Raw genomic sequence first — 27024 nt, 5'->3', positions numbered from 1 at the left:
TGTTGCATCATCTCTTCTTGCTGTCGGTTTGTCTCATCTTGCTGTCGGGCCATCTGTTGCATCATCTCTTCTTGCTGTCGCTTTGTCTCTTCTTGCTGTCGGTTTGTCTCATCTTGCTGTCGGGCCATCTCATGTTTTTTCTTCATAGCATCCGCTTCTATTGAGAGCGCTGCTAACTCAGCCTTTGCTCCCAAATGAGCAGAAGCCCTCGAAACCGAACTGGCTGAGCTACCAGATTTACGGCCTGATCTTTGTGAAGATACATTTGAGATACTATCTTCCGGTGCTATTTCATCACCTTCTTCTTCTGGCTTAGTATCTTCTTTTCTGCTACCTTTACTTTTGCTAACCTTCTCAGTGAGTTTAAGTTGTCTGGCTGGTCTTTCTTCACCACCATGTGGCTCTTCTGGCATAGCTCTGCCCTCATCTTCCTTCATGATTTAAAAGAGGTCTTGGCAGATTGCCAAGTCTTTAAATTAGTCGAAAAAAAGTCTCTGCTTCTGAGTGACTTTGTTATTATCAACAATTTCTTCCAAAACTAAAACATACTGATAATGTAGAGAACCTCTCTCTAATTCCAGGTGCAAAATAAATGATGCTAATTCCAATGGAATGCTCCTTTATCTCTTTGATTCAAAACAATCCAAGGTCGGTCTGCCTTTCCCAGACACGCTGGAGAAAACAGCTTGTTGAGCTCTATTACAGAATTCTTTCAATTAAAACCGTAATTTTAATTCAAAAGGTAATAATCAATTCGTACTCACAATCCAGTGATACGTCTTCCGATGCGTTCCGATGCTGTTGATAGACCTCAAGGCTCCTCCTGGCCGAGATCTTCTTCAGTTCCACGATTGGAACCAATCTTCTTTGGCTGCGCCTTTTCGAGGTCTTAGCCTTCGTCCTGCTCTGGCCGCACCTCTCCTAGGTCTTAGCCTTCGCACTTCGATCTTCTGTCCCTATCTCAGGGACTGGTATTTACCCCCGCCGGAGGTTCGCTTTTACTTATATTCTTCTTCTTCTGTCCCAATCTCTGGGACTGGCAATTACCCCCTGCCGGAGGTATCCTTCGACTTAATGTAGCGGCAGATTTTTCAGATCTTTCAGGAAATTAACTCCCTAGCCACTAATTGGTTGAGAGGGGATAAGGGGAATATCTTCGGTACGCATGCAAGCTGCCTCAGAGACTTACAGAGCTTCTACTTTCATAAAGCTTCAGCACACAGTCTTTTAATGAATATTTTCTTTATTGTAGATATAAAACAGTAAGATACATCCAAGGTTTTCTGTCTTGTTCCATCAATCTTCTTCGAACTCCTGGTGCATTGCTTCAGATACTAGAAAACTCTTTGTGTCTTCTTCTTCACATGAGGCTTGACATGCTTGACATGCTTGACATGCTTGACATGCTTGACATGGTCGAAGGATAAACCTTCTCCCTCTCCTGTCCAAAACGAAAATTCCCAACCTAAACTAACACGCAAGCAGTTAAGCTGCATAAACACGCCCCTAGACACGTCATAAAATCCCACCCACATTATAACGGGCTGGCTAAAATTTAAAGGAACATGCCATCCACAATGACATGCAAAATAGGCCAAATGGCCACTACAACATTTGTGAATTAAAAATAACTTTTCTGTGTCACAATATTAAGATATTAAATCAATTGTTTACTTATTTTTATTTCTAAAATGGCAGGTCCAAAAATAATTTCAAAGTTCTATTGATTGTGGATTGTGTCAGAGTACTTGTGTATGTCCAAAAATGACCTTTTCTGAAATTAAAAAAATGGCAGAACTAATTTGGGTAATTGTAGGCCAGTTGATTTATGATCTATCATTAATAAAATCTTTCAGAGTTCTGTTGATAAATTACAACTGATATACAGTGCATTCAGAAAGTATTCAAACCCCTTCACTTTTTCCATGTTTTGTTACGTTAGAGCCTTATTTTAAAATGGATTAAATTCATTTTTTACCATCAATCTACACACAAAGTACCCCAGAATGAAGAAGAGAAAACAGATGTTTAGAAATGTTTACAAAGAAATTAAAAAGAAATAACTGAAATATCACATTTACATAAGTATTCTGTCCCTTTGGTATGGCACTCAAAATTGTCTGTAGACCTCCGAGACAGGATTGTGTCGAGACACAGATCTGGGGAAGGGTATAACTCAATTTCTGCAGCATTGCAGGTCCCGAAGAGCATAGTGGTCCCAAAGTGGCCTCCATCATTATTAAAATGAAGAACTTTGGAACCACCAGGACTCTTCATAGAGCTGGCCACCCAGCAAAACTGAGCAATCAAGGGAGAAGGGCCTTGGTCAGGATAGTGACCAAGAACCCAATGGTCACTCTGACAGAGCTCCAGAGTTCCTCTGTGGAGATGGGAGAACCTTCCAGAAGGACAACTATATCTGCGGCACTCCATCAATCAGGCTTTTATAGTAGAGTGGCTAGACGGAAGTCACTCCTCAGTAAAAGGCACATGACAACCCGCTTGGAGTTTGCCAAAAGGCACCTAAATGACTCTCAGACCATGAGAAACAAGATTCTCTGGTCTGATGAAACCAAGATTGAACTCTTTGGCCTGAATGCCAAGCGTCACATCTGGAGGAAACCAGGCACCGCTCATCACCTGGCCAATACCATACCTACGGTGAAGCAATGTGGTGGCAGCATCATGCTGTGGGGATGTTTTTCATCGGCAGGAACTGGGAGAATAGTCAGGATCGAGAAAAAGATGAACGGGGCAAAGTACAGAGAGATCTTTTATGAAATCCTGCTCCAGAGCGTTTAGGACCCCAGACTGGGGCGGAGGTTCATCTTCCAACAGGACAACGACCCTAGGCACACAGCCAAGACAACGCAGGAGTGGTTTTGTGACAAGTCTGTGAATGTCCTTGAGTGGCCCAGCCAAAGCCCAGACTTGAACCCGATCGAACATCTCTGGAGGGACCTGAAAATAGCTGTGCATCAACGCTCCCCATCCAACCTGACAGAGCTTGAGAGGATCTGCAGAGAAGAATGGGAGAAATTACCCAAATACAGATGTACTAAGCTTGAGGCGTCATACCCAAGAAGACATGAGGTTGTAATCACTGCCAAAGTACTGAGTAAAGGGTCTGAATACTTATGCAAATGTGATATTTCAGTTGTTTCTTTTTAATTACTTTGCAAAAAATCTCTAAACACCTGTTTTCGCTTTTTTATTATGGGGGTATTGTGTGTAGATTGATGATAAAAAAAAAAAGAATTTAATCCATTTTAGAATAAAGCTGTAACGTAACGGATAGGCTGGGTGAGTGGGCAAATGCATGGCAGATGCAGTATAATGTGGATAAATGTGAGGTTATCCACTTTGGTGGCAAAAACAGGAAAGTAGACTATTATCTGAATGGTGGCCGATTAGGAAAAGGGGAGATGCAACAAGACCTGGGTGTCATGGTACACCAGTCATTGAAAGTAGGCATGCAGGTGCAGCAGGCAGTGAAGAAAGTGAATGGTATGTTAGCATTCATAGCAAAAGGATTTGAGTATAGGAGCAGGGAGGTTCTACTGCAGTTGTACAGGGTCTTGGTGAGACCACACCTGGAGTATTGCATACAGTTTTGGTCTCCTAATCTGAGGAAAGACATTCTTGCCATAGAGGGAGTACAGAGAAGGTTCACCAGACTGATTCCTGGGATGTCAGGACTTTCATATGAAGAAAGACTGGATAGACAGACTCGGTTTGTACTTGCTAGAATTTAGAAGATTGAGGGGGGATCTTATAGAAACTTACAAAATTCTTAAGGGGTTGGACAGGCTAGATGCAGGAAGATTGTTCGGGGAAGTCCAGATGTTGGGGAAGTCCAGAACAAGGGGTCACAGTTTAAGGATAAGGGGGAAATCTTTTAGGACCGAGATGAGAAAAACATATTTTACACAGAGGGTGGTGAATCTCTGGAATTCTTTGCCACAGAAGGTAGTTGAGGCCAGTTCATTGGCTATATTTAAGAGGGAGTTAGATGTGGCCCTTGTGGCTAAAGGGATCAGGGGGTATGGAGAGAAAGCAGGTACAGGATACTGAGTTGGATGATCAGTCATGATCATATTGAATGGCGGTGCAGGCTCAAAGGGCCGAATGGCCTACTCCTACACCTATTTTCTATGTTTCTATGTAACAAAATGTGGAAAAAGTGAAGGGGTCTGAATACTTTCTGAATGCACTGTAAATATTGAGAAATTGGTTAGAAATTACCAACATAGATTTATAGAGGGATAACCATGCTCAAGAAATCTCTTGGAGTTATTTAGTAGTTAACAGAGAGTGAAATGCAGTGAATTTGTGTTTATTAAAAAAATATATTAGAATAGATGTAGGAATGAAGGGCAGTTTTTTTCCCCATTGAGGTTGGAAATGAGTAGTGATATATGAGATTTCCAATTTCACTTTACTAACTACATAAATTAGTAATTATGCTTTGGGTTAGGAGGGAGTCGTGTCAGCATTTGCGATATTGTTCTATAAAAACCCAGAGTATTATGCATACTATTCAGTGGCATATAATATAAGTATATTGTTGCTTCAGAACATGAACAGTATACTGTTACTAAGTTTTAAAAAATATACAAGGTGCTGGAGTAACTCAGCAGGTCAGGCAACATCTCTGGAGAACATGGATAGATGGCATTTCGTGTCGGGACCCTTCTTCAGATTGGTTGCAGTTCCTTGTTTCTACTGCCACTTAGTTGTTGCCTGGCATAAAGTAAATATTTAACATATTTGATACTTTATTCTAGAACAATGTAGTATACAGGGTAATTTGTTAGAAATATAATAAACTAGAAATGATTGAGCACACTTGGTGGAAGAGTTTCTATGAGTTAGTCAAGGATTGGTGCATGGCAAATAGAGGAGCCAGGCAGAAGAAATATTACTAAATAGGGAAGGTACACAAAAATGCTGGAGAAACTCAGCGGGTGCAGCAGCATCTATGGAGCGAAGGAAATAGGTGACGTTTCGGGCCGAAACCCTTCTTCAGACTGATAGGGGGTGGGGGGGGGGAGAAGGAATGAAAAACGGGAGGAGGAGGGTTGAATTCTCCCAATTTTGCTAGCCCTTGCTGTCTCCTCCCCTTCCTTAACCCTCGAGCTGTCTCCTCCCATCCCCCCGCCCTCGGGCTCCTCCTCCCCTTTTTCATTCCTTCTCCCCCCCCCACCCCCTATCAGTCTGAAGAAGGGTTTCGGCCCGAAACGTCACCTATTTCCTTCGCTCCATAGATGCTGCTGCACCCGCTGAGTTTCTCCAGCATTTTTGTGTACCTTCGATTTTCCAGCATCTGCAGTTCCTTCTTGATTACTAAATAGGGAGTTGTGAGGCCCTGGAATTCACTTCTAGGGTTGTGGAAGAAAGGTAATGGGAATACAATGAATACATTTTATTGGAATTATTGGCTCATGTGCATGGAAAATGCTGACATGGTCTGATATAATTATGTATCTTTAATGCTATAGAACAAGGGTTCCCAACCAGGGGATAGGTTTCACCGAACCAGGGGGTAAATTTGTTGATTCTGGATTTGTATATACTTTTTCTCATTGACTGACTGTGTTTGGTTCTGGTATACCGGTAACTGTTCATCATTAGTTGTTCATAAATAAGTGAAATAACATGTACTATTAAAGTTGGCAATGGTAAACGGGGCGAAAAAGGTTGGGAACCCCTGCATAGAAGATCCATACATACCGTAACATATTTTAAATATAGTGAAATAAATAATAATTACTTAAAATTTATTTCAAGACTTTTCCCCTGTAGCTTACAACCACTTTTTCCTGGTTCTAATGAAGTTGACCAAATTGCAAAAATACATGAAGTTGTTGGCACTCCAAACTCTGAAACTCTCAGAAAGTTTAAACAGTAAGTATGCCCAAAATTACAATAAACATTAATATCTATCAAGTTTATATTTGTACTGTTTCATGTTAATGCGTTTTAATGTCCATATGTGATGCAAAATATAGGAGAAAACTAGAGGAATACAATACTCATAGTTTTAACCTTGTGCGTCAAAAAATTTCCATTCTGCTTTGCATCTTCTCATAATAAACCGTTTGAGCACCAGAAATTATCAGATATGTTTATCATTTATACAGATGTAATTCTGTAATGATAGTGTGGTGCTCGGGGCCTTCAGAAATCCAGATCGGTAATTATAAATAATTATATATCTCTCAAAGGTTGAATTCATGAACTAGTGCGTTATATTTTATTTGGATCTAAACCAAACATTTTAATCTATATCTATACAATGTACTCAAGTTGTTTTGCATTTTATCAAATAATATTTTAGTTTAAATGAGGCAATATTAGGAAATTTAATTATTATCTTGTTTATAAATGATGCATATATGGTGTAGTCTTTCAAAGCTTCTTAAGTAAGAACCTGTGCATCCTTTAGACTGTCATATGGTGAGAGAATGGAGCTGCTGGGCTTGTACACTCTGGAGTTTAGAAGGATGAGAGAGGATCTTATCGAAACATATAAGATTATTAAGGGTTTGGACACGCTAGAGGCAGGAAACATGTTCCCGATGTTGGGGGAGCCCAGAAACAGTGGCCACAGTTAAAGACTAAGGGGTAAGCCAGTTAGAACGGAGATGAAGAAACACTTTTTCACACAGAGAGTTGTGAGTCTGTGGAATTCTCTGCCTCAGAGGGCGATGGTGGCCGGTTCTCTGGATGCTTTCAAGAGAGAGCTCGATAGGGCTCTTAAAGATAGCGGAGTCAGGGAATATGGGGAGAAGGCAGGAACGGGGTACTGATTGGGGATGATCAGCCATGATCACATTGACCACTCCGACTCCTGCACCTATTGCCTAATGTCTATAGTATTGACATAATAGCCATTAATGACTTTGCACCAAGTTCCTGGCATGGTAGTCCAAGCAGATGTTTTTTTAAGTACAGGGAATTGGGTACTTAGGAGTGTGCAAGGCGGTAGGACCATAACCGATATAACAAATCAACACTCAGTGTGTTGACACCAGGCTGGGTGCTAGAGTTCCTATTTAAACTTATGCTATACTATTCATTGTAATGATCATGGTTCCTCACGTTTTCTCCCATGAACACATGGCCCATTTAGCCCATCTCATTCCCCAGAAGCAAATCCAGCAATGCCTCCTTCCTCATTTGGCTGAAACCAGAGTCATTAAGAATGTTACTCCCTTCTCTTTACTCTAAAGTCTTCACAATCAATTGGTTACCATAATAATATCACATCTGTTATAGTGTACCTTTAATTTTCCTGCACATATCCTTTTCTATCTCCCTCTCACTTTGATGGCCTATAAAAATATGTGATGGTATAATTTTGCTTCTTAATTCTATCCAAACAGCTTTTCTCATCAACCCCCTCAAGTATAAGTTCTCTCCAGCAATATAAAGTCTTGCTAATATTTACTCAATACCCACCGCACTTTTTTTTCTGACACCTTTATCAGAACTTATTGTAATTCCATTTGTACTGCTAAGAGTTTTTGCTTTGATACAAGATTTGCTATCTGATGCATACTTTTGTAGATGAAGTACTTCAATCTGTTACACATTAACATATTTGTAAATACATTTCACAAAAGTTCTTTTACCACAAAGTAACAGACTTTTCTCCATGTTAAGAGGCTACTTTAAGTTCCCAGTCAAAGTCTCTATAAACGTAAGAATTAAGAGCAGGAGAAAACTACTCAGCCCATTCAGCATGCTCTGCCATTTAATAAGATCACGGCTAATCCAATTGTAAACTCAATTCCATATTCCAGTTTGCTCACACAAACTGTTCATCCCCTCACCTACCATTTCTCCATGTGTAGGAAAGGAAATGCAGATGCTGGTTTAAATCGAAGATAGACACAATATGCTGGAGTAACTGAGCCGGACAGGCAGCATCATTGGAGAGAAGGAATGGGTGATGTTTTGGGTCGAGACCCTTCTTCAGACTGTAATTCACGTAAAAGGGAAATGAGAGATATAGACGATGATGTAGAACAAAGAAATGAAAGATATGCAAAAAGAATAACAATGATAAAGGAAACAGGCCATTGTTAGCTGTTTTCTAGGTGAGAACAAAAAGCTAGTGTGACTTGGGTGGGGGAGGGTTGGAGAGAGAGAGGGAATGCAGGGGTGACCTGAAGTTTGAGATATCAATACTCATACCCCTGCGTAGTATCTTTTCGTTGTAAGCTGCCCAAGCAGAATATGAGATGCTGTTCCTCCAATTTGCATATGGCCTCACTGTGACAATGGAGGAAACCTTGGACAGAATGGTCAGAATGGGATGGGGAATGAAAGTGTTTAGCAACCGGGAGATCCATCTCTGTCTTAAAAAATATTCTTACGCTGCTTTCAACTCCCTTCGAGGAGGAAAATTCCAAACTTTCAACTTTCAAAATTTCATAATGTCCAATTTAAATCGGTAATCCCTTATTTTTAAACAGTGAATCCCCGGTTTACAACAAAAATATAAGAAAAGATTACTTAATTAACTCATTGATATTGCCAAAATCAATTTTTCTATTCAGGGGATAAATCTTGTGTGATTCCCCTTTGAGGCAATCTAGCCTTATTCCTGTGTTCAGGTTGATTATTGAAGATGATTTACGAAATAGGCAGTATGTAATCCTTAAGGCATTCAGGTTTAAACAGTTTTGTGTAACATCTTGTCCATGCAGAACACGGGCTATGAGTTTTGATTTTCCAAGGAAAAAGGGAACAGGAATATCATGCCTCATTCCTCGCACTTCTGCTGAGACTATTTCATTGATGGATGCTATGATGGTGTATGACCCAGAAGAACGAATCACTGCTAAGCATGCATTGCAGCATCCGTATTTTCATGACTTGAGGTAAGACAAAATATCCAATCTTTGTAACACTAATTAATTTGTTTGAATTAGTGTCCAATCTGTTATTGGCCATAGTAAGATGTGACCATTTACTTGCACTGTTAAAATCGATACACTTCGAATGATCAAACTCTTGTCCAGTCATTAAGTACATTTTCTACTACTGCATATATATTTCTGAAATGCTTCCCTTTAATAATTTCATAAATTCTATCATTTCATTATGCTTTATGAAATTATTTGGAAAATATAAGGCACATAAAATTAAAATATTTTCATTAGGTTTCTTCTCAAAAAACAAAACTAAAAGCCATTTTGAATTATTTATCTTAAAAAATGGCTTTAGTTTGAAGTGTTTTCGAAAGGATAATTTTATTAAAGGGTATTTTTATACATTTTGATTTCACCATGTATAAATTACAGCTGTGTTTATACATAGACCCCCATTTCAGGGCACCATAATGTTTAGGACACATGGCTTCACAGGCGTTTGTAATTGCTCAGGCATGGGCGGAAATCCTGGGGGGGACAGGGGGACACCCCCCCCCCCCAGGGGACACCCCCTCCCCCCCCCCCTGCTTTGAGAGGTGGGGACAATCTCCTCCCCCATGTTTTGTAATCCGGACTTTATCAGACGCTTTCTAAGAGCTGAATAGGCCCGTTCGCGGGGACTTTAAGCGCCCGGCGTGGCTTAAAATCAAACTGCTGCATCGAGGCGATCGAGGCTCCCGATGTTGAAGCCCCCGTCGGCCGATGAAAGACCCCACGATTGGTCCGATTCAAGCCCCATGATTCGGGGCGGACGAAGCTGCTGTTGCTGGAGTTCGGAGTCGGTCACCAACCAGGTCAGCTCCCGATGTTACCGTCCACTAGGCCCACAGCCGAAGCCTCGCGTGTGTGCGCGCATGCACGAGCGCGGCCGCCAAGAAATTGTGTCCCCTGCATGTTTTGATAGCGGATTCCGTGCCTGTGCTCAGGTGTGTTTAATTACCTATTTAATGCAGGTATAAGAGAGCTCTCAGCACCTTTTCTTTCCTCGTCTTTCCATCACCTTTGGAAACTTTTAATGCCATTTATCAATATGACCAAAGTTGTGCCAATGAAAGTCAAACAAGCCATTATGAGACTGAGAAACAAAAATAAAATTTAGAGACATTAGCCAAACCTTAGGCTTACCAAAATCAACTGTTTGGAACATCATTAAGAAGGAAGAGAGCACTGGTGAGCTTACTAATCGCAAAGGGACTGGCAGGTCAAGGAAGACCTCCACAGCTGATGACAGAATAATTCTCTCTATAACACCTGTCCAACAGATCAGAAACACTCTTCAGGAGTCAGGTTTGGATTTGTCAATGATCACTGTCTGCAGTAGACTTCATGAACAGAAATACAGAGGCTACACTGCAAGATGCAAACCACTGGTTAGCCGCAAAAATAGGATGGCCGGGTTACAGTTTGCCATCAGTTAGTACTTAAAAGAGCAACCACAATTATGGAAAAGGGTCTTGTGGACAGATGAGATGAAGATTAACTTGTATCAGAGTGATGGCAAGAGCAAAGTATGGAGGAGAGAAGGAACTGCCCAAGATCCAAAGCATACCACCTCATCTGTGAAACACGGTGGTGGGGGTGTTATGGCCTGGGCATGTATGGCTGCTGAAGGTACTGGCTCACTTATATTTATTGATGATACAACTGCGGATGGTAGTAGCATAATGAATTCTGAAGTGTATAGACACATCCTATCTGCTCAAGTTCAAACAAATGCCTCAAAACTCGTCGCCGGCGATTCATTCTACAGCAAGACAATGATCCCAAACAAACAAGCAACAAAGGAGTTTTTCAAAGTTAAAAAATGATAAATTCTTGAGTAGCCAAGTCAATCACCCGATTAGATCCCAATTGAGCATGCCTTTTATATGCTGAAGAGAAAACTGAAGGGGACTTGCTCCCAAAACAAGCATAAGCTAAAGATGGCTGCAATACGGGCCTGGCAGAACATCACCAGAGAAGACACCCAGCAACTGGTGATGTCCATGAATCGCAGACTTCAAGCGGTCATTGCATGCAAAGGATATGCAACAAAATACTAAACATGACTACTTTCATTTACATGACATTGCTTTGTCCCAAACATTATGGTGCCCTGAAATGGGGGGACTATGTATAAACACTGCTGTAATTTCTGCATGATCTTGATTCTGCAATGTATAAAAATGGTCTTTAATAAAATCTGACATGTGATTTTTTTCTATTACAAATCTCAAATTGTGGAGTACAGAGGCAGATAAATAAATGTTGGTTCTTTCACCTCAACATTATGGAGGGCACTGTAGATCCAGGAGAACATCTGAAAGATTATTTTTGATGTTGAAGTGCAAATCTGTGATGTAACTATGAAGCTTGGCATGCAGAAGTTTAACCATACCATAACCATAACCATTAAATGGATCCCTAGGCTTCAGTGTGGAAGCAGGATTCTACTTTACGTTAATTATTGAATAACACATGTTAAATTGTGGCTTCTCCTCCTTGCAGATCGGCAGAAAAACAAGACCGGACCATGCACCGTACAGTTAAATGCGTAGAAGGGAATGCAAACAATTTAAGCCCAGGTGTGGTTCACAATTTATGGAAAATCCACAAAGGACGGAAACGGGTAAGATGAGAGAAACTGACATGCATCTTTAGCTTTTTCTGTCTCTACAATACAGCACTTAAGAATTAATTTGAAATTAACAATATGCTCCAAATTAATTTAAAATGTTGTTGCACTACTAATGTTATTGCCTTACAAAAGTATTACCAGCAGGAAAGTGTTCATTGCCTTACAGGTGATCTGGTAGAATGGACAGCCTGCTAATTTTAAATGCTCTATTTCTGAATTGGAACCAGATCACTGCAGTTAACAATGTCAGTGTAAAGCAGATCCCACAGATTGAAACTGGAGATTATCCAGGATTTCTGGAAAGCCCCTAGTTTTGTTTTAAGGTAGACAAAAATGCTGGAGAAACTCAGCAGGTGAGGAAGCATCTATGGAGTGAAGGAAATAGGTAGGCAAATATATTTAATGTATTTACATGTGCTTGTTGTGGGCAAAGCCAGCATTCATTACCATCTATGTGTTTACCCCAGAGAAACATAGAAACATAGAAAATAGGTGCAGGAGTAGGCCATTCGGCCCTTCGAGCCTGCACCGACATTCAATATGATCATGGCTGATAAACCAACTCAGTATCCTGTACCTGCCTTCTCTCCATACCCCCTGATCCCTTTAACCACAAGGGCCACATCTAACTCCCTCTTAAATATAGCCAATGAACCGGCCTCAACTACATTCTGAGGCAGAGAATTCCAGAGATTCACCACTCTGTGTAAAAAATGTTTTTCTCATCTCGGTCCTAAAGGATTTCCCCTTTATCCTTAAACTGTGACCCCTTGTCCTGGACTTCCCCAACATCTGGGAACAATCTTCCTGCATCTAGCCTGTCCAACCCCTTAAGAATTTTGTAAGTTTCTATAAGACCCCCCCTCAATCTTCTAAATTCTAGCGAGTACAAGCCGAGTCTATCCAGTCTTTCTTCATATGAAAGTCCTGACATCCCAGGAATCAGTCTGGTGAACCTTCTCTGTACTCCCTCTATGGCAAGAATGTCTTTCCTCAGATTAGGAAGGTGGTGATGAGCTGATTTTTTTAGCTGCTCGAGTACTCTTTACAGTAAAGTGATCTCCATTGGGCTTTTGAGTAGGGAGTTCCAGGAGTTTGATCCAACAACAATGAAGAAAAATTACCTTATTTCTAAATCAGGACAAGTTGTGATTTGAAGGGGAACTGAAAGTGGTCTTACAGCATAGTGTTGAGTGAATATTTAAGGGGTGGATAGAGTGCCAATCAAGTGGATATTTTGGTGTAGATGGCATCAAACACCTTGTAGGATCTGCACTGAACTAAGTAAATGGAGAATATTCATCAATCCTTGAATATGGTGGAACTTTATACAGAGTCTGCAAATGTGTCAACTACCACAGAAGACCCAGCTAACCTGTTGCTGTAACCACAATATGTTCACTTGGCAGATACAATTCCTAGTCAATGGTGCAGTACTTGGCATTGGTAACTCTTCAGAATATCAACAATATGGCCTTACACACTTTGAAATAGTTGGAAATAGTAATTGTCTGGCAACCGTGCAGCATGAATGTCATTTGCCAGCCAAAATAGCATCATTTCTCTTCAGTCACATTGTTATTGTTACAAAATATTTAAGGACAGCAATAATTTTATAAAAGCCTTAATCAAGGTAATTGGAGATTAAATGTTTTATTTACAGAACGGTTGTATGATAGAGATGGTAGGCTGAATGATAGCCTGGCAATGTACTGGGGTATGAGAATGCGGAACTAGCTGATGGAAGGATGACACATACAGAGTTTGCTGTCACACATTTATGGCCAGCCACAGCATTACTATATGATTTCCAGATTTCCTATCCAGCGAGACTGAGCATACGGGGGTATAACAATAAGTACAACTGAATTTCAACCAGAATGTTTGTTGGATTCTTGAATTAGCAACAAGCACATGTGAGAAAATGGACTGCAGATGCACCATGTGTCTCCCAAGATGTTGTGATCCCTTAAGGGCCTGTCCCACTTAGGCGATTTTTTAGGCGACTAGGCTGTCGCCGGGGTGTCGCCTGTATGGTCATGAATAGTCTCCTCAGTTGCCCAAAGAGTCGTAGCGTCTTTCTGGTCGGCGTTGTATTTTCAAAATGTTCAACATTTTTCGCCGACAGTGGGTTTGACGCTTATGAGCGTAGCTTGTCTTCTCCTGACGTAGGTGCTGTCGTAGGTTGTCACCGGTGCTGACTTCAGTGAATTCCATTGGTGACTACCTACGTCAACTGGCAACAGGTACCGGCCTCAAGAGAAGTCAAGTAGCGACAGGCATTGGAAAAACCCAAGTCCACAGAAGTCCACAGAAGTAAAGCGACAACAGCCGGTCGCGATGCTGATGAATGAAGTCCATCTACGCCTATATCGGCGACAATCTACGACAATATACAACCATACCGGCGACAAGCTAGACCATACTGGCGACAAGCTATGACCATACTGGCAATAACCTACAACAGCTGGCGACCATCGGCGACAGTTGACAGAACTTGCTCCGCCAGGTTACAACAGTGGCGCCTCCGTGGGAAACGCTCCACGTGGTCAGGCGATTATAGTGTGTTAAAACTTTTGTTTGTTTCAGTATCAATAAAGAAAATGCTTGACATTTTGACGGCAAATTGATGTATGAAGATATTATATTTCAGAGTAGTGTCCCATGGCATAATTTTCAAATGTTTCAATTTCATATATTTTGATCAATAAAGCAAACACAAACACAAGCATTGTGCTGCATTGAAAAGCAAACCCTTTTCATATATTTTGATCAATAAAAGAAACACAAACCTTGTACTGCATTGAAAATTAAACTTTTTTGGGAGGATGTGAGTGGCCCTGAAAACAGCCTTTTCCTATGGCCTGTTGTGGGCTCTGGAGTGGTGGACTTCTGTTTGTTCTGCCATAGTACAATACCTTTTTCGGAGTTGTAGTAAGTGCAGATTTGGTCTCTCTGGTCCTTAGCTCTCTTGTTGGAGGTGTTTCCTGGCAATCTCTCCAGTCCCACCATCTGTGCAGCCTGTCCTCCAGTTCTCCATGAGCCTGGTGTGATGTTGCCTATCTGGTTGTCCACTCAGTCACCCTCCACCATGGCTGCTGCATTCTGGTACGGATCAGGTTGTGGAGGACACATGCTGCGTAGACAATGGTCTCCCCATTCTTGGGCTCCTGCTCCATCATAGTCAGCAAACATCTGAATCTGCTGGCGAGGATGCCAAAGGCGTTTTCCATGGCCCTCCTAGCCCTGGACAGCCTGTAGTTGAAGATCCTCTGCTCCCTTGACATCTGCCCGTGAGGGTATGGCTTCATCATCCATGACCAGAGTGGGAAGGTGTCATCACCAACCAGTGTGTACGAGATGTTAGGGTTGAATTCTCCTGGCAGAGGTTCTGGATCAGGAAGGCCTGCTCTTCCTTCTTCCCAAGGGAGGTCTCTCTCCAGATCCCACCATCTGCGGCACTGCCAGGTGTGCCCACACCCACAAACAGGAAGTTGGAGTTTGCATCCACCACAGCTATGAGTACGATGGAATGGAACTTCTTGCAGTTGAAGTACATAGAACCTCCCTTGGCTGGCCACGTGCTTGCCGTCCACTGCCCCACATGTGTGCTGGAAGCTCCATCTGGTTTGAAAGCTCTGTGCCACTCTCTTCCACTCATCTGGTGTGCTAGGGCAGTCCATGACTTCATAAGCATTGATGATGACCTCACAGGTCTCTCGGACAACCTTGCTGATGGTGTTGTAGGAGAGGCTCTTGTAGGAGTCTCCTGATGCCAGGTAGCGGAGGGTGATGGCTCGGCGCAGGCCTGGTTCCAGTGCCTTACTCATGAAGGTCTCCTTTTTCTCCAGGAGAGGGCCCACCCGTGTCTTCAGCTCCTGAAACAGCTCGGGAGGGGGGGGGGGGGCGGGCGGGGGGGGGGGAGCCTAATGAACTTTCTGAAGGCAGCCTCATCTTCTTGCTGGAGTTCAGTCAGGTTGTCATACTGGCCCAACCTGGGTCTCTTCAGGGATTAGGGCTTCAACCACACAGACCTCTACTTGGGCTTCTTCTTTCTCATTCTCCTTGTCCTTCTGTCTTGTTGATCTTTAAGCATGAGGGCTGCTGCAAGCAGCAGGGCTTCTTCTTGTGAGAGCAATGCCCTCTAATGTTGCTCCATGGTAGTCATGATGCAGAATGATTGGAAACTCTACCTACAACCCCTTTTACAGGGAAACTGGGTGATTCCATTGTTTTGGAGGCCAAAATTACGTGAATTGTCTTCAGTTATCGCGGACAGGTTCGTAGCTTGTCGTAGCTTGTTGTGGTTGGACGTAGGTTGACTTTGGTTGTCGTAGGTTGTCATCTGTATGGTCGTAGGTTGTCGTAGGTGTGTCCGTAGGTGGACGTCCTAAGTCACAACGATTGGGTCACCGGTTGTCGGTAACTTGGCGTAGCTTGATGTCGACTAGGTGGTAGGTTGTTGTAGCTTGTCGTAGACATTGTCGTAGGGGGGTTCAGTCGCCGGTTTTTCGACGACCTGCTTACGACTATGACAGTCGCCTAAAAATTTGCCTAAGTAGGACAGGCCCTTTACTGACTAATGTTCTAGAAAATGTATGCAGCCACAAAAGTAGCCTGCTGATGATGGAAAGGAAACATGGCTGAAGGCTAACATAGAAGAGAGTAGTAAGAGCATTGCTTCACTCTTAAATTCAATACAACAAATAGTTTAAGGACTGCATCAGCTTAGAAGTGGCACATTCATTCACATTCTACATGGTGGCTAATGATGTGTCTTCATTTCAAGGTTTAAGGTTTCAAGGTCAGTTTATTGTCACATGTACCAATTACGGTACAGTGAAATTTTCGTTACCATACAGCCATACTAAGTGTAAAGCAACAAGACACACAACCACATAAAAGTTAACATAAACATTCACCGCCGTGGGTTCACTGTGATGGAAGGCAATAAAGGCCAATCTTCTTCCTCTTGTTCTCTCACGGTCAAGGCAGTCAAACCATCCGCAGTCGGTGCGATCAAAGCCCCCGCAGTCGACGATTGAAGCCCCCGTCGAGACTCCCGCGTCGGGGCGGTTGAAATTCTCTCCGCAGCATGGACCTCCCAAATCGGCCTCTTCTTACCAGAGACCGCGGGCATTTAAGATGTGATACAAAAACATGCCAGAAACTATAGGCCCGTTACCCTAATAAAAATCAAGAGAACATTACTGGAGAGGATTTTTGAGATTACAAATCTATCTGCATTTGGAAAGACAAAGACTGACTAAGGATAGTTAGCATGGCATTTGGCATGAGAAATTGTCACAGAATTTGATTGTTTTTTTTGAAGAGGTGATCAAGAGGATTGACGAGGGAAGGGCAGTTAACATTGTCTGCATGGACTTTAGCTAGGTCTTAGATCAGGTCTCAACTGGATGCAGATTTGTGTCATCTGGACACAAAATATGCAAACAGGAACCAAGACAAACAATATGTCCAGCTGAATAAATCATGTTTGCTGAGAGCTTGAATGGGGTCTACGTTCAGCTCAAGTTACATGATGTTGCAAGCCTTTGCAACACCGCCTCTGTCCATGAATAAAGTGATCACTTTCATGCAAACTTAAACATGTAGCCAGCAGTGCATGCAACTCCCACTACTTGGCTTGCACACAATCAAAAGCACTTTAAATCAAACACATACAGTGCCCTCCATAATGTTTGGGACAAAGACCCATCATTTATTTATTTGCCACTGTACTCCACATTTTGAGATTTGTAATTAAAAAATCACATGTGGTTAAAGTGCACATTGTCAGATTTTAATAAAGGCAATTTTTACACATTTTGGTTTCACCATGTAGAAATTACAGCAGTGTTTATACATAGTCCCCCCATTTCAGGGCACCATAAAGTTTGGGACACAGCAATGTCATGTAAATGAAAGTAGTCATGTTTAGTATTTTGTTGCATATCCTTTCCATGCAATGACTGCTTGAAGTCTACGATTCATGGACATCACCAGTTGCTGAGTGTCTTCTCTGGTGATGTTCTGCCAGGCTGGTATTGCAACCATCTTTAGCTTATGCTGGTTTTGGGGGCTAGTCGCCTTCAGTTTTCTCTTCAACCTGCTCAATTGGGTTCAGATCAGGTGATTGACTTGGCCACTCAAGAATTGACCATTTTTTAGCTTTGTAAAACTCCTTTGTTGCTTTAGCAGCATGTTTGGGATCATTGTCTTGCTGTAGAATGAACTGCCGGCCATTGAGTTTTGAGGTATTTGTTTGAACTTGAGCAGATAGGATGTGTCTATACACTTCAAAATTCATTATGCTACTACCATCAGCAGTTGTATCATCAATGAAGATAAGTGAGCCAATACCTTCAACAGCCATACATGCCCAGTCATAACACACCCACCACCGTGTTTCACAAATGAGGTGGTATGCATTGCATCTTGGACAGTTCCTTCTCCTTCATATTTTGCTCTTGTCATCACTCTGATATAAGTTAATTTTCATCTCATCTGTCCACAAGACCTTTTTCCAGAAAGGTTGCTGGTTGCTCTTTTAAGTACTTCTTAACAAACTGTAACCTGGCCATCTATCGATCTATCTATACTATTACTAAAACTCTCATCTTGACCACTTCCGGTCCACGCTGTATATATATTTTAGCAAAAACGCTACCCTATATCGCTATGATTTTTTCGCCATCTAACTCACCATTCTCCTCCGCTCCAAGCGCCCCAAGATGTGTTCCAATCGGTGAAATAGAAAAGTTATGAAGATTTTAAAAACGTGAGATCAGCATATTGGTCTGCTCGCCTGTCAGTTACCATGATGAAGGTAACGCCCCCTCCGGGGGCCAGGAGATTAAAGCCCCGGAGGCCGGTCGTGAGTCAGTCAGCCTGGAAGCCGTGAATGAGAGTTGAGTCCAGAACTGTGAGTCTACGCCATCCGTGTTGACTGAACTGTGAGTCTACGCCTTGAGTGACTGAACAGTGGGTCTATGCCGTCCGTGCTGACTGAACTGTGAGTCTACGCCGTGCTGAATGAACAGTGAGTCTATGCCGTGAGTGACTGAACTGTGCGTCTACGCCGTGCTGAATGAACTATGAGTACGCCGTCCGTGCTGAATGAACTGTGAGTCTACGCCGTGGCTGAGTCCAGAGGTCGCGCTCAGTCCAGAGGTCGCGCTCAGTCCGGAAGTCCCGCTCACTCCGGAGGTCCCGCTCAGTCCAGAGGCCGCATGAGTTGATTGAAGAGAGTTTTACTGTCATATATATGTCCCTTGTGTGTGTGTGAGTGTGTGTGAGTATATGTGTAAGTGTGTGTGTGTATGAGTAAGTGTGTGTGAGTGTAAGTGTGTGTGAGTATGTGTGTGAGTGATGGAGCGTGTGAGTGATGGAGAGTGTGAGTGTGTGTGAGAGATGGAGGGTGTGTGTGTGTGTCAGTGTGAGTGATGGAGTGTGAGTGATGGAGGGTGTGAGTGTGTGAGAGAGATGGATGGTGTGTGTATGTGTGCGTGCATGTGTGTCTCAGATGGAGGGAGTGTGTGGGTGTGTGTGTATGTGCATGTGTGCGAGTGTGATGGAGTGTGTGAGTGAGATGGAGGTGGTGTGTGTTTGGGTGTGTGTGTGTGTGTGTGATGGAGGGTGTGTGTGTGAGCCCACCAGCCGTGAGTGAGTGAACTGCCAACCCACCAGACGTGAGTGAGTGAACTGCCAGCTCACCAGACGTGAGTGAACTGCCAGCCCACCAGCTGTGAGTGAGTGAACTGCCAGCCCACCAGCCGTGAGTGAGTGAACTGCCAGCCCACAAGCCGTGAGTGAGTGAACTGCCAGCCCACCAGCCGTGTGAGTGAACTGCCAGCCCACCAGCCGTGAGTAAGTGAACTGCCAGCCCACCAGCCGTGAGTCAACTATGAGTCCACCAGCCGTTTGTGAGTGAACTGTGAGTCCACCAGCCGTGAGTGAGTGAACTGTGAATCCACCAGCCGTGAGTTAGTGAACTGTAAGTCCTCCAGCGTGAGTGATTCAACTGTGAGTCCACCAGCTGTGTGAGTCAACCAGCCGTAAGTGAGTGAACTGTGTCAACCAGCTATGAGTGAGTGAACTGTGAGTCCACCAGCCGTGAGTGACTGAACTGTGAGTCCAGCAGCCGTGAGTGAGTGAACTGTGTGGGTCCACCAGCCATGAGTGAGTGAACCGTGAGCCCACCAGCCGTGAGTGAGTCAACTGTGTCCACCAGCTGTGAGTCAACCAGCCGTGAGTGACTGAACTGTGAGTCCACCAGCTGTGAGTGACTGAACTTTGAGTCCACCAGTCGTGAGTGACTGAACTGTGAGTCCACCAGCCGTGAGTGAGTGAACTGTGAGTCCACCAGCCGTGAGTGACTGAACTGTGAGTCCAATAATCTATTCGGCCCACAATGTCCGCACTAGCCCCCTGGAAACCGGTCCCTTCGGCCCACAACACCCATACTCGTGCTCCAAAAAGCCCCCCCCCCCCCTCACTGGCCACCAATATTGGAATTGGTGGAGAGGTGGAATATTGCGTTGGGGGACCAGCCCTCCCGTGTGAGAATGGGACCCAACGGGTCACACTTAGTCTAGTACATAACTAAAGCTCTGATCTTGTGCTCTTCCGGTTTGTGCAGTTTTTCTAGTTGCGCAAAAACTGTACACGATAGCGCTACGATGTTTCGCCAGCTCACTCACCGTTCTCCTGTGCTGCGAGTGCAAAAGGTTTCGTTCAGATCGGTGGTTTGTTGTAAACGTTAGCGAGGTTTAAAAATTGTATAAACCGAACGTGCACAGATCGATCTCCCCTCCTGCCAGTCAGCACCGCGCGGATTAGTCTCTTCTGTCACTTCCCGGGACGGTCCGCCCCTTCCTACCCCATCGTGTCTTTACTGGAGCTGAGGGAGACCGGCGGAGGTCTCCAACCGGACACAATTTTGGAGGGACCAGAAGTGGCGTGGCGATGTGGCCAAACGGAAAGCAGCAAAGCCCAAAGCAGTGACTGAGGGTAGGGGCAAGGAGAGGAAGGGAGAGGTGAGGGAGGGAGTGGGGGAGGACAGGGGAAAAAGTGGGAGAGTCAAGAGGAGGAGGACGGAGTGCTGGAGGATGAGGGAGATGGAGGAGGGTAGGAGTAGGAAGAGGGATGGCGAGGTAATGGAAATATTAAATGCAAAGGTATTAACTCTAACTTAACTTCTGCCGTTAGTGCGGGACCGTGAGCCGATCATGCGCAGTTGGGGGCTATGGCTTAGTGGTGGCATATTGCGTTGGGGGACCAGGCCTCCCGTGTGACAAAGGGACCCAACAGGTCCCACTTAGTCTAGTCCTATTTATGCGGCTTACAGTGGTTTGCATCTTGCAGTGTAGCCTCTGTATTTCTGTTCATGAAGTCTTCTGCAGACAGTGGTCATTGACAAATCCAAACCTGACTCCTGAAGAGTGTTTCTGTTCTGTCGGACAGGTGTTTGTAGGTTTTCCATTATTATAGAGAGAATTCTTCTGTCATCAGCTGTGGAGGTCTTACTTGGCCTGCCTGTCTCTGCGATTAGTAAACTCACCAGTGCTCTCTTTCTTCTTAATGATGTTCCAAACAGTTGATTTTGGTAAGCCTGAGGTTTGGCTGATGTCTCTAACAGTTTTATTCTTGTTTCTCAGTCTCCTAATGGCTTGTTTGACTTTTAATTTGACTTTTAAAGACTGGAGGAAAGACTAGGTGCTGAGAGCTCTCTTATACCAGCATTAAGGAGGCAATTAAACACTCCTGAGAAATTACAAACGCCTGTGAAGCCATGTGTCCCAAACATTATGGTGCCCTGAAATGGGGGGACTATGCATAAACACGGCTGTAATTTCTACATGGTGAAACCAAAATGTATAAAAATACCCTTTACTAAAATCTGACAATGTGCACTTTAACCTCGTGATTTTTTAAAATTACAAATCTCAAATTGTGGAATGCAGAGACAAATAAATAAATAAACAATGGCTCTTTGCCCCAAACATTATGAGGGCACTGTAATACCCTAGCCTTGAACGTTAAGCAATCAGTAGCAAGGAACTACTGAGAAGCTGTTTCTTCACCAAAATCTTTAGAGATTTCTTCACTGGATGGATCACAATGGGTGTAATAGTTAATTTTTGTAGTGTATAGTCTAAATGTGAGCCTTCAGCTCAAATAATGATTATAAAATTCATAATAGGAGGCTTTTTGGGTACATTTTGCATTCATGTTGTTTCCTATATTCTTAATTTTCTAGAGTTTAAGCAACTGGGTTTTTTTCACTTAATTAGTAAGCCTTTGTTCTTTAAAGATTAAATTTCATTTCTATTAGTATCTTGGAGCAAAATAAATAATTTTGTGTTTCATTATTTACCTTAAATACCATCAATAAAGATTACATTTAATTATAACCCGTCATTCATTTAGATACTATTTTTATATTAGTATGCCAAACCAAATCCAAAACAGATTTTTGTATGAAGAGTATTGCAAAAGAAGCCTTTAAGCATCCAAAATTTATTTCATATAAATTCTCCACAGGGTATCCCTATACGGCGTCAAATTCCCGTGGAGCTGCCAAAGCTGAATGTGCCAGGAACAACAAAGCGTGCTGGTTACCACAGTCGAACTTTAAAGCCAGTTTTTCCAACAGTATCAGTGCCTGAAACTGGAACTCTACCGCAAGTCTCATCTGTACAGTATCTTGGAAAAAGCAAGGTATGAATAGTGCTTTCTTGCTCAATTTTAGTTAGATTACCACATTGTTTAAGGGCCTGTACGTACAAATTCTAATTATTTTGCACATGATGCCCAAGCCAATGATTTGCAGAGCAGGCATTTTTAGATTAAAGGAGATAGTATAAGGTTTATTATCAGAATGTTGATTGTAATGCACCAATACACCACTTCTCAATAACATTCTACTTTTCTTCCACTAAATAGGAAAGGCTGGGAGAGGTGAAGGGATATGGAATATACTGATGGGCTGAACTGTGTTTATTTCAAAGCAAGGAACTTTGTGGGGAAAGCAGATGAATTTAGATGCTGAATCAATGTTTGGGACTATTATGCTGTGGCCATCAGGGAAACGTGGTTGCGAGAGGGACATGACTGGCAGATCAATGTTCTAGGATTTTGATCTTTTAGACATGGTAGAGAGGGTTGGAAAATAGTTGTGCTACTAATCAGAGAGGACATCCTGGAGGGTTTGTCCACTGGGGCGATATGGGTGGAACTTTAAAATAAGAAAGGGGCAAGCACTGTACTGGGATTGTACTATAGGCCCCCAAAAGCAAGCAGGAGATAAAGGAACACATTTGTAGACAAATAACAGAAAGATGCCAAAGCAACAGGGTCGTCTTAGTGGCTGACTTTAACTTTCCCAATATTGACTGGAACTTGTCTGACAAGATAATTGTCTGACAAGCATCCTTAAAATACCGTCTGCACAGTCTTTCTTTTCATTATAGAATTGATGCCTAATTTATGTTTTTGTGTGCTGTCTGAGTCTATGTGCCTGTGATGCTGCTGCAAGCAAGATTTTTTATTATACCTTACTGTACTTACACATATGAGGCAGCATCTACAGTGTCAAAGGCTTAGATGGGGTGGAATTTGTTATTTGTGAATAGTTCGACCAGAGAAGGGAATGTACTGCACCCTGTGTTGGGAAATGAGCCTGGTCAGGTGACTGGTGTTTCTGTGGAAAGAGCATTTTTGAGATAGTGATCACAACTTCATAAATGTTGACTGTTTTGAATAGGGCGAAGGCCGGGCCTTGTGGAAAGGTACTAAATTAGAGTGAGGCAAATTACAATATTATTAAGCAGGAGCTCAGGAGAGTACACTGCAGTTATTATTGCGTGATGATGTCAGAGACATTGAAAGGCCAGTTGATCGAAGTTCAGGACCAGCATAAGGATGGCAAGTAAGGGAACCTTGGATGACCAAAGAGGTTATATATTTGGTCAAAAAGAGAAAGGAAGTTCATGCAAGGTTTAAGAGGATGTAATCAGCCAGGGCCTTTGAGGAATATAAAGAAATAAGAAATGAACTCAAGCAGGCAATTAGCAGGGCCAAAAAGGGACCACAAAAGGGCCTTTGCGAGTCGGATTAAGGAAAATCACAGTTTTATTAAGAACCACGGTATTAACAGTGACTTGGTGGTATGGATTTAGAACTAGCTTTCTGATAGAAGACAGAGCGTTGATGCAAGGACAATATTCAGGTTGGAGTCTGTGATCAGTGGAGTTCCACAGAGATCTGCGTTGAGACTTCTATTGTTTGTGATATATATTAATGACTTGGACATAAAGGTAGGTAGACAAAAATGCTGGAGAAACTCAGCGGGTGAGGCAGCATCTATGGAGCGAAGGAATAGGTGACGTTTCAGGTCGAGACCCTTCTCAGACCTTTTCCTTCACTCCAAGAAATGCTGCCTCACCCGCTGAGTTTCTCCAGCATCTGCAGTTCTTTCTTGGACATAAAGGTAGATGTGTTAATTCGCAAGTTTGTAGATGACACCAAGGATGTGAGGAAGGCTATCAAATTATACAACAGAAGATAGATTAGCTATAGGAATGGGTAGAGAAATGGCAGATGGAGTTTAATCCAAGCAAGTGTGAGGTGTTGCACTTTGGGAGGAGGAATGTAAGGGGAAAATATACAATTAATGGTATGACTCATAACAGCCTTGATGTACAGAGGGATCTTGGCGTGCAAGTTCATAACTTCATAAAAGTGGCAACATAAGTATATAGAGTGGTAAAGAAGGCATTAGGTATCCATGTTTTCATTGGTTAGGGCATTGAGTATAAGAGTCAGGCAGCTTTGTAGAATTTTGTTAAGGCCACATGTGGAGTATTGCATGCAGTTGTGGTTGCCCCATTACAGGATGGATGTGGAGGCTTTGGAAAGGGTGCAGAGGAGGTTTTGTTTTCTCTGGAACACTGGAGGTTGCGGGGAGACATGAGAGAAATATATAAAATTATGAGACATACTGTGCCCTCCATAATGTTTTGGACAAAGACCCATCATTTATTTATTTGCCTCTGTACTACACAATTTGAGATTTGTAATAGAAAAAATAACGTGGTTAAAGTGCACATTGTCAGATTTTAATAAAGGCAATCTTTATACATTTTGGATTCACCTTGTAGAAATTACAGCAATGTCATGTAAATGAAAGTAGTCATGTTTAGTATTTTGTTGCATATCCTTTGCATGCAATGACTGTTTGAAGTCTGCGATTCATGGACATCACCAGTTGCTGGGTGTCTTCTCTGGTGATGCTCTGCCAGGCCTGTATTGCAGCCATCTTTAGCTTATGCTTGTTTTAGGGGCTAGTCCCCTTCAGTTTTCTCTTCAGCATGTAAAAGGCATGGTCAATTGGGTTCAGATCGGGTGATTGACTTCACCACTCAAGAATGGATCATTTTTTAGCTTTGAAAAACTCCTTTCAACTCCTTTTAACTGTATGTTTGGGATCATTGTCTTGCTGTAGAATGAACCACTGACCAATGCGTTTTGAGGCATTTGTTTGATCTTGAGCAGATAGGATGTGTCTATACACTTCAGAATTCATTATGCTACTACCATCAGCAGTTGTATCATCAATGAAGATAAGTGAGCCAGTACCTTCAGCAGCCATACATGCCCAGGCCATAACACCCCCACCACCATGTTTCACAGATGAGATGATATGCTTTGGATCTTGGGCAGTTCCTTCTCTCCTCCATACTTTGCTCTTGCCATCACTCTGATATAAGTTAATATTTGTCTCATCTGTCCACAAGACCTTTTTCCAGAACCGTGGTTGCTCTTTTATGTACTTCTTGGCAAACTGTAACCCGGCCATCCTATTTTTGCAGCTAACCAGTGGTTTGCATCTTGCAGTGTAGCCTCTGTATTTCTGTTCATGAAGTCTTCTACGGACAGTGGTCATTGACAAATCCACACCTGAAGAGTGTTTCTGATCTGTCGGACAGGTGTTTGGAGATTATTATAGAGATAATTCTTCTGGCATCAGCTGTGGAGGTCTGTGGGGTGGGGGAGGGGGGTGGTTGGAAGGGGGGGGGGGGACCTTTTTACACAGATATGGTAGATAGAACCTTTTTCTCATAATTACAAAAGTAGAGGGAATCGAGTTAAGATGAGAGGGGAAGGAGCAAAGAAGACCCGAGTGGCAGGTTTTTAGCACAGTGATGGTGGATGTATGGAATGAACTGCCAATGGTAGATTTTGAATTACAATGTTTAAAAGACATTCGGAGAGTTTCATGGAGAGGAAAAGTTTAGAGATATGAGCCAACACAGGTAAATGGAAGTAGCTTGGGTGAATACTTGGTAAGCATGGACGAGTTGTGTAGAAGGGCCTGCTTCCATGTCATTTAACTCAATGACACAGCCTTAAGGCGCATGCAATACATGGAGACTTGACAGATTGGATTCAAAATTGGTTTGGCCATAGAAGACATAGGGTCCCTCGAGCATACAAATGCGCAGCACAAAGTTTGTGCTGAACATGGTATTGGGGGTTCAATATTGATGTGGATAGAGACCTGGCTGGGAGACAGGAAGCAAAGAGTAGGAGTAAACGGGTCCTTTTCAGAATGGCAGGTAGTGACTAGTGGGGTACCGCAAGGCTCAGTGCTGGGACCCCAGCTATTTACAATATATATTAATGATTTTGACGAGGGAATTGAATGCAACATCTCCAAGTTTGCGGATGAGATCAGTGTGTCCATATACCATGATATAAATATATACACACATGAATAAATAAACTGATAAAGTGCAAATAACAGATAATGGGTTATTAATAATCAGTTTTGTCCGAGCCAGGTTTAATAGTCTGATGGCTGTGGGGAAGTAGCTATTCCTGAACCTGGTTGTTGCAGTCTTCAGGCTCCTGTACCTTCTACCTGAAGGTAGCAGGGAGATGAGTGTGTGGCCAGGATGGTGTGGGTCTTTAATGATACTGCCAGCCTTTTTGAGGCAGCGACTGCGATAAATCCCCTCGATGGAAGGAAGGACAGAGCCGATGATGGACTGGTCAGTGTTTACTACTTTTTGTAGTCTTTTCCTCTCCAGGGCGCTCAAATTGCCAAACCAAGCCACGATGCAACCGGACAGTATGCTCTCTACTGTGCACCTGTAGAAGTTAGAGAGAGTCCTCCTTGACAAACCGACTCACCGTAATCTTCTCAGGAAGTAGAGGCGTCGATGAGCTTTCTTGATAATTGCATTAGTGTTCTCGGACCAGGAAAGATCTTCAGAGATGTGCACGCCTAGGAATTTGAAGCTCTTGACCCTTTCAACCATCGACCCGTTGATATAAATGGGGCTGTGGGTCCCCCTCCTACTCCTTCCAAAGTCCACAATCAGTTCCTTAGTTTTGCTGGTGTTGAGGGCCAGGTTATTGCGCTGGCACCATATGGACAGTTGCTCGATCTCTCTTCTA

At 42.9% G+C, this 27024-nt stretch overlaps 1 protein-coding gene across 3 annotated transcripts in view; it reads left to right on the top strand.

Moving 5' to 3' along the window:
- mok (MOK protein kinase) overlaps window positions 1-27024 on the top strand; it is a 103720-nt gene that overhangs the window by 49308 nt on the left and 27388 nt on the right. For 2 of the 3 annotated variants that reach the window (XM_033026536.1, XM_033026534.1), the window contains exons 8-11: window positions 5791-5907; window positions 8718-8891; window positions 11430-11550; window positions 22105-22281. In XM_033026536.1, the coding sequence (XP_032882427.1) occupies window positions 5791-5907; window positions 8718-8891; window positions 11430-11550; window positions 22105-22281 (589 nt within the window). The remainder of the gene's footprint in view (window positions 1-5790; window positions 5908-8717; window positions 8892-11429; window positions 11551-22104; window positions 22282-27024) is intronic. The other variant, XM_033026535.1, reaches the window with a different exon arrangement.

This window comes from Amblyraja radiata, chromosome 9 (assembly GCF_010909765.2).
Source record: "Amblyraja radiata isolate CabotCenter1 chromosome 9, sAmbRad1.1.pri, whole genome shotgun sequence".
NCBI lineage: Eukaryota > Metazoa > Chordata > Chondrichthyes > Rajiformes > Rajidae > Amblyraja > Amblyraja radiata.
The sequence above is the reverse complement of the archived record's forward strand: the minus strand, read 5'-3'. Positions and strand labels throughout refer to the sequence as shown.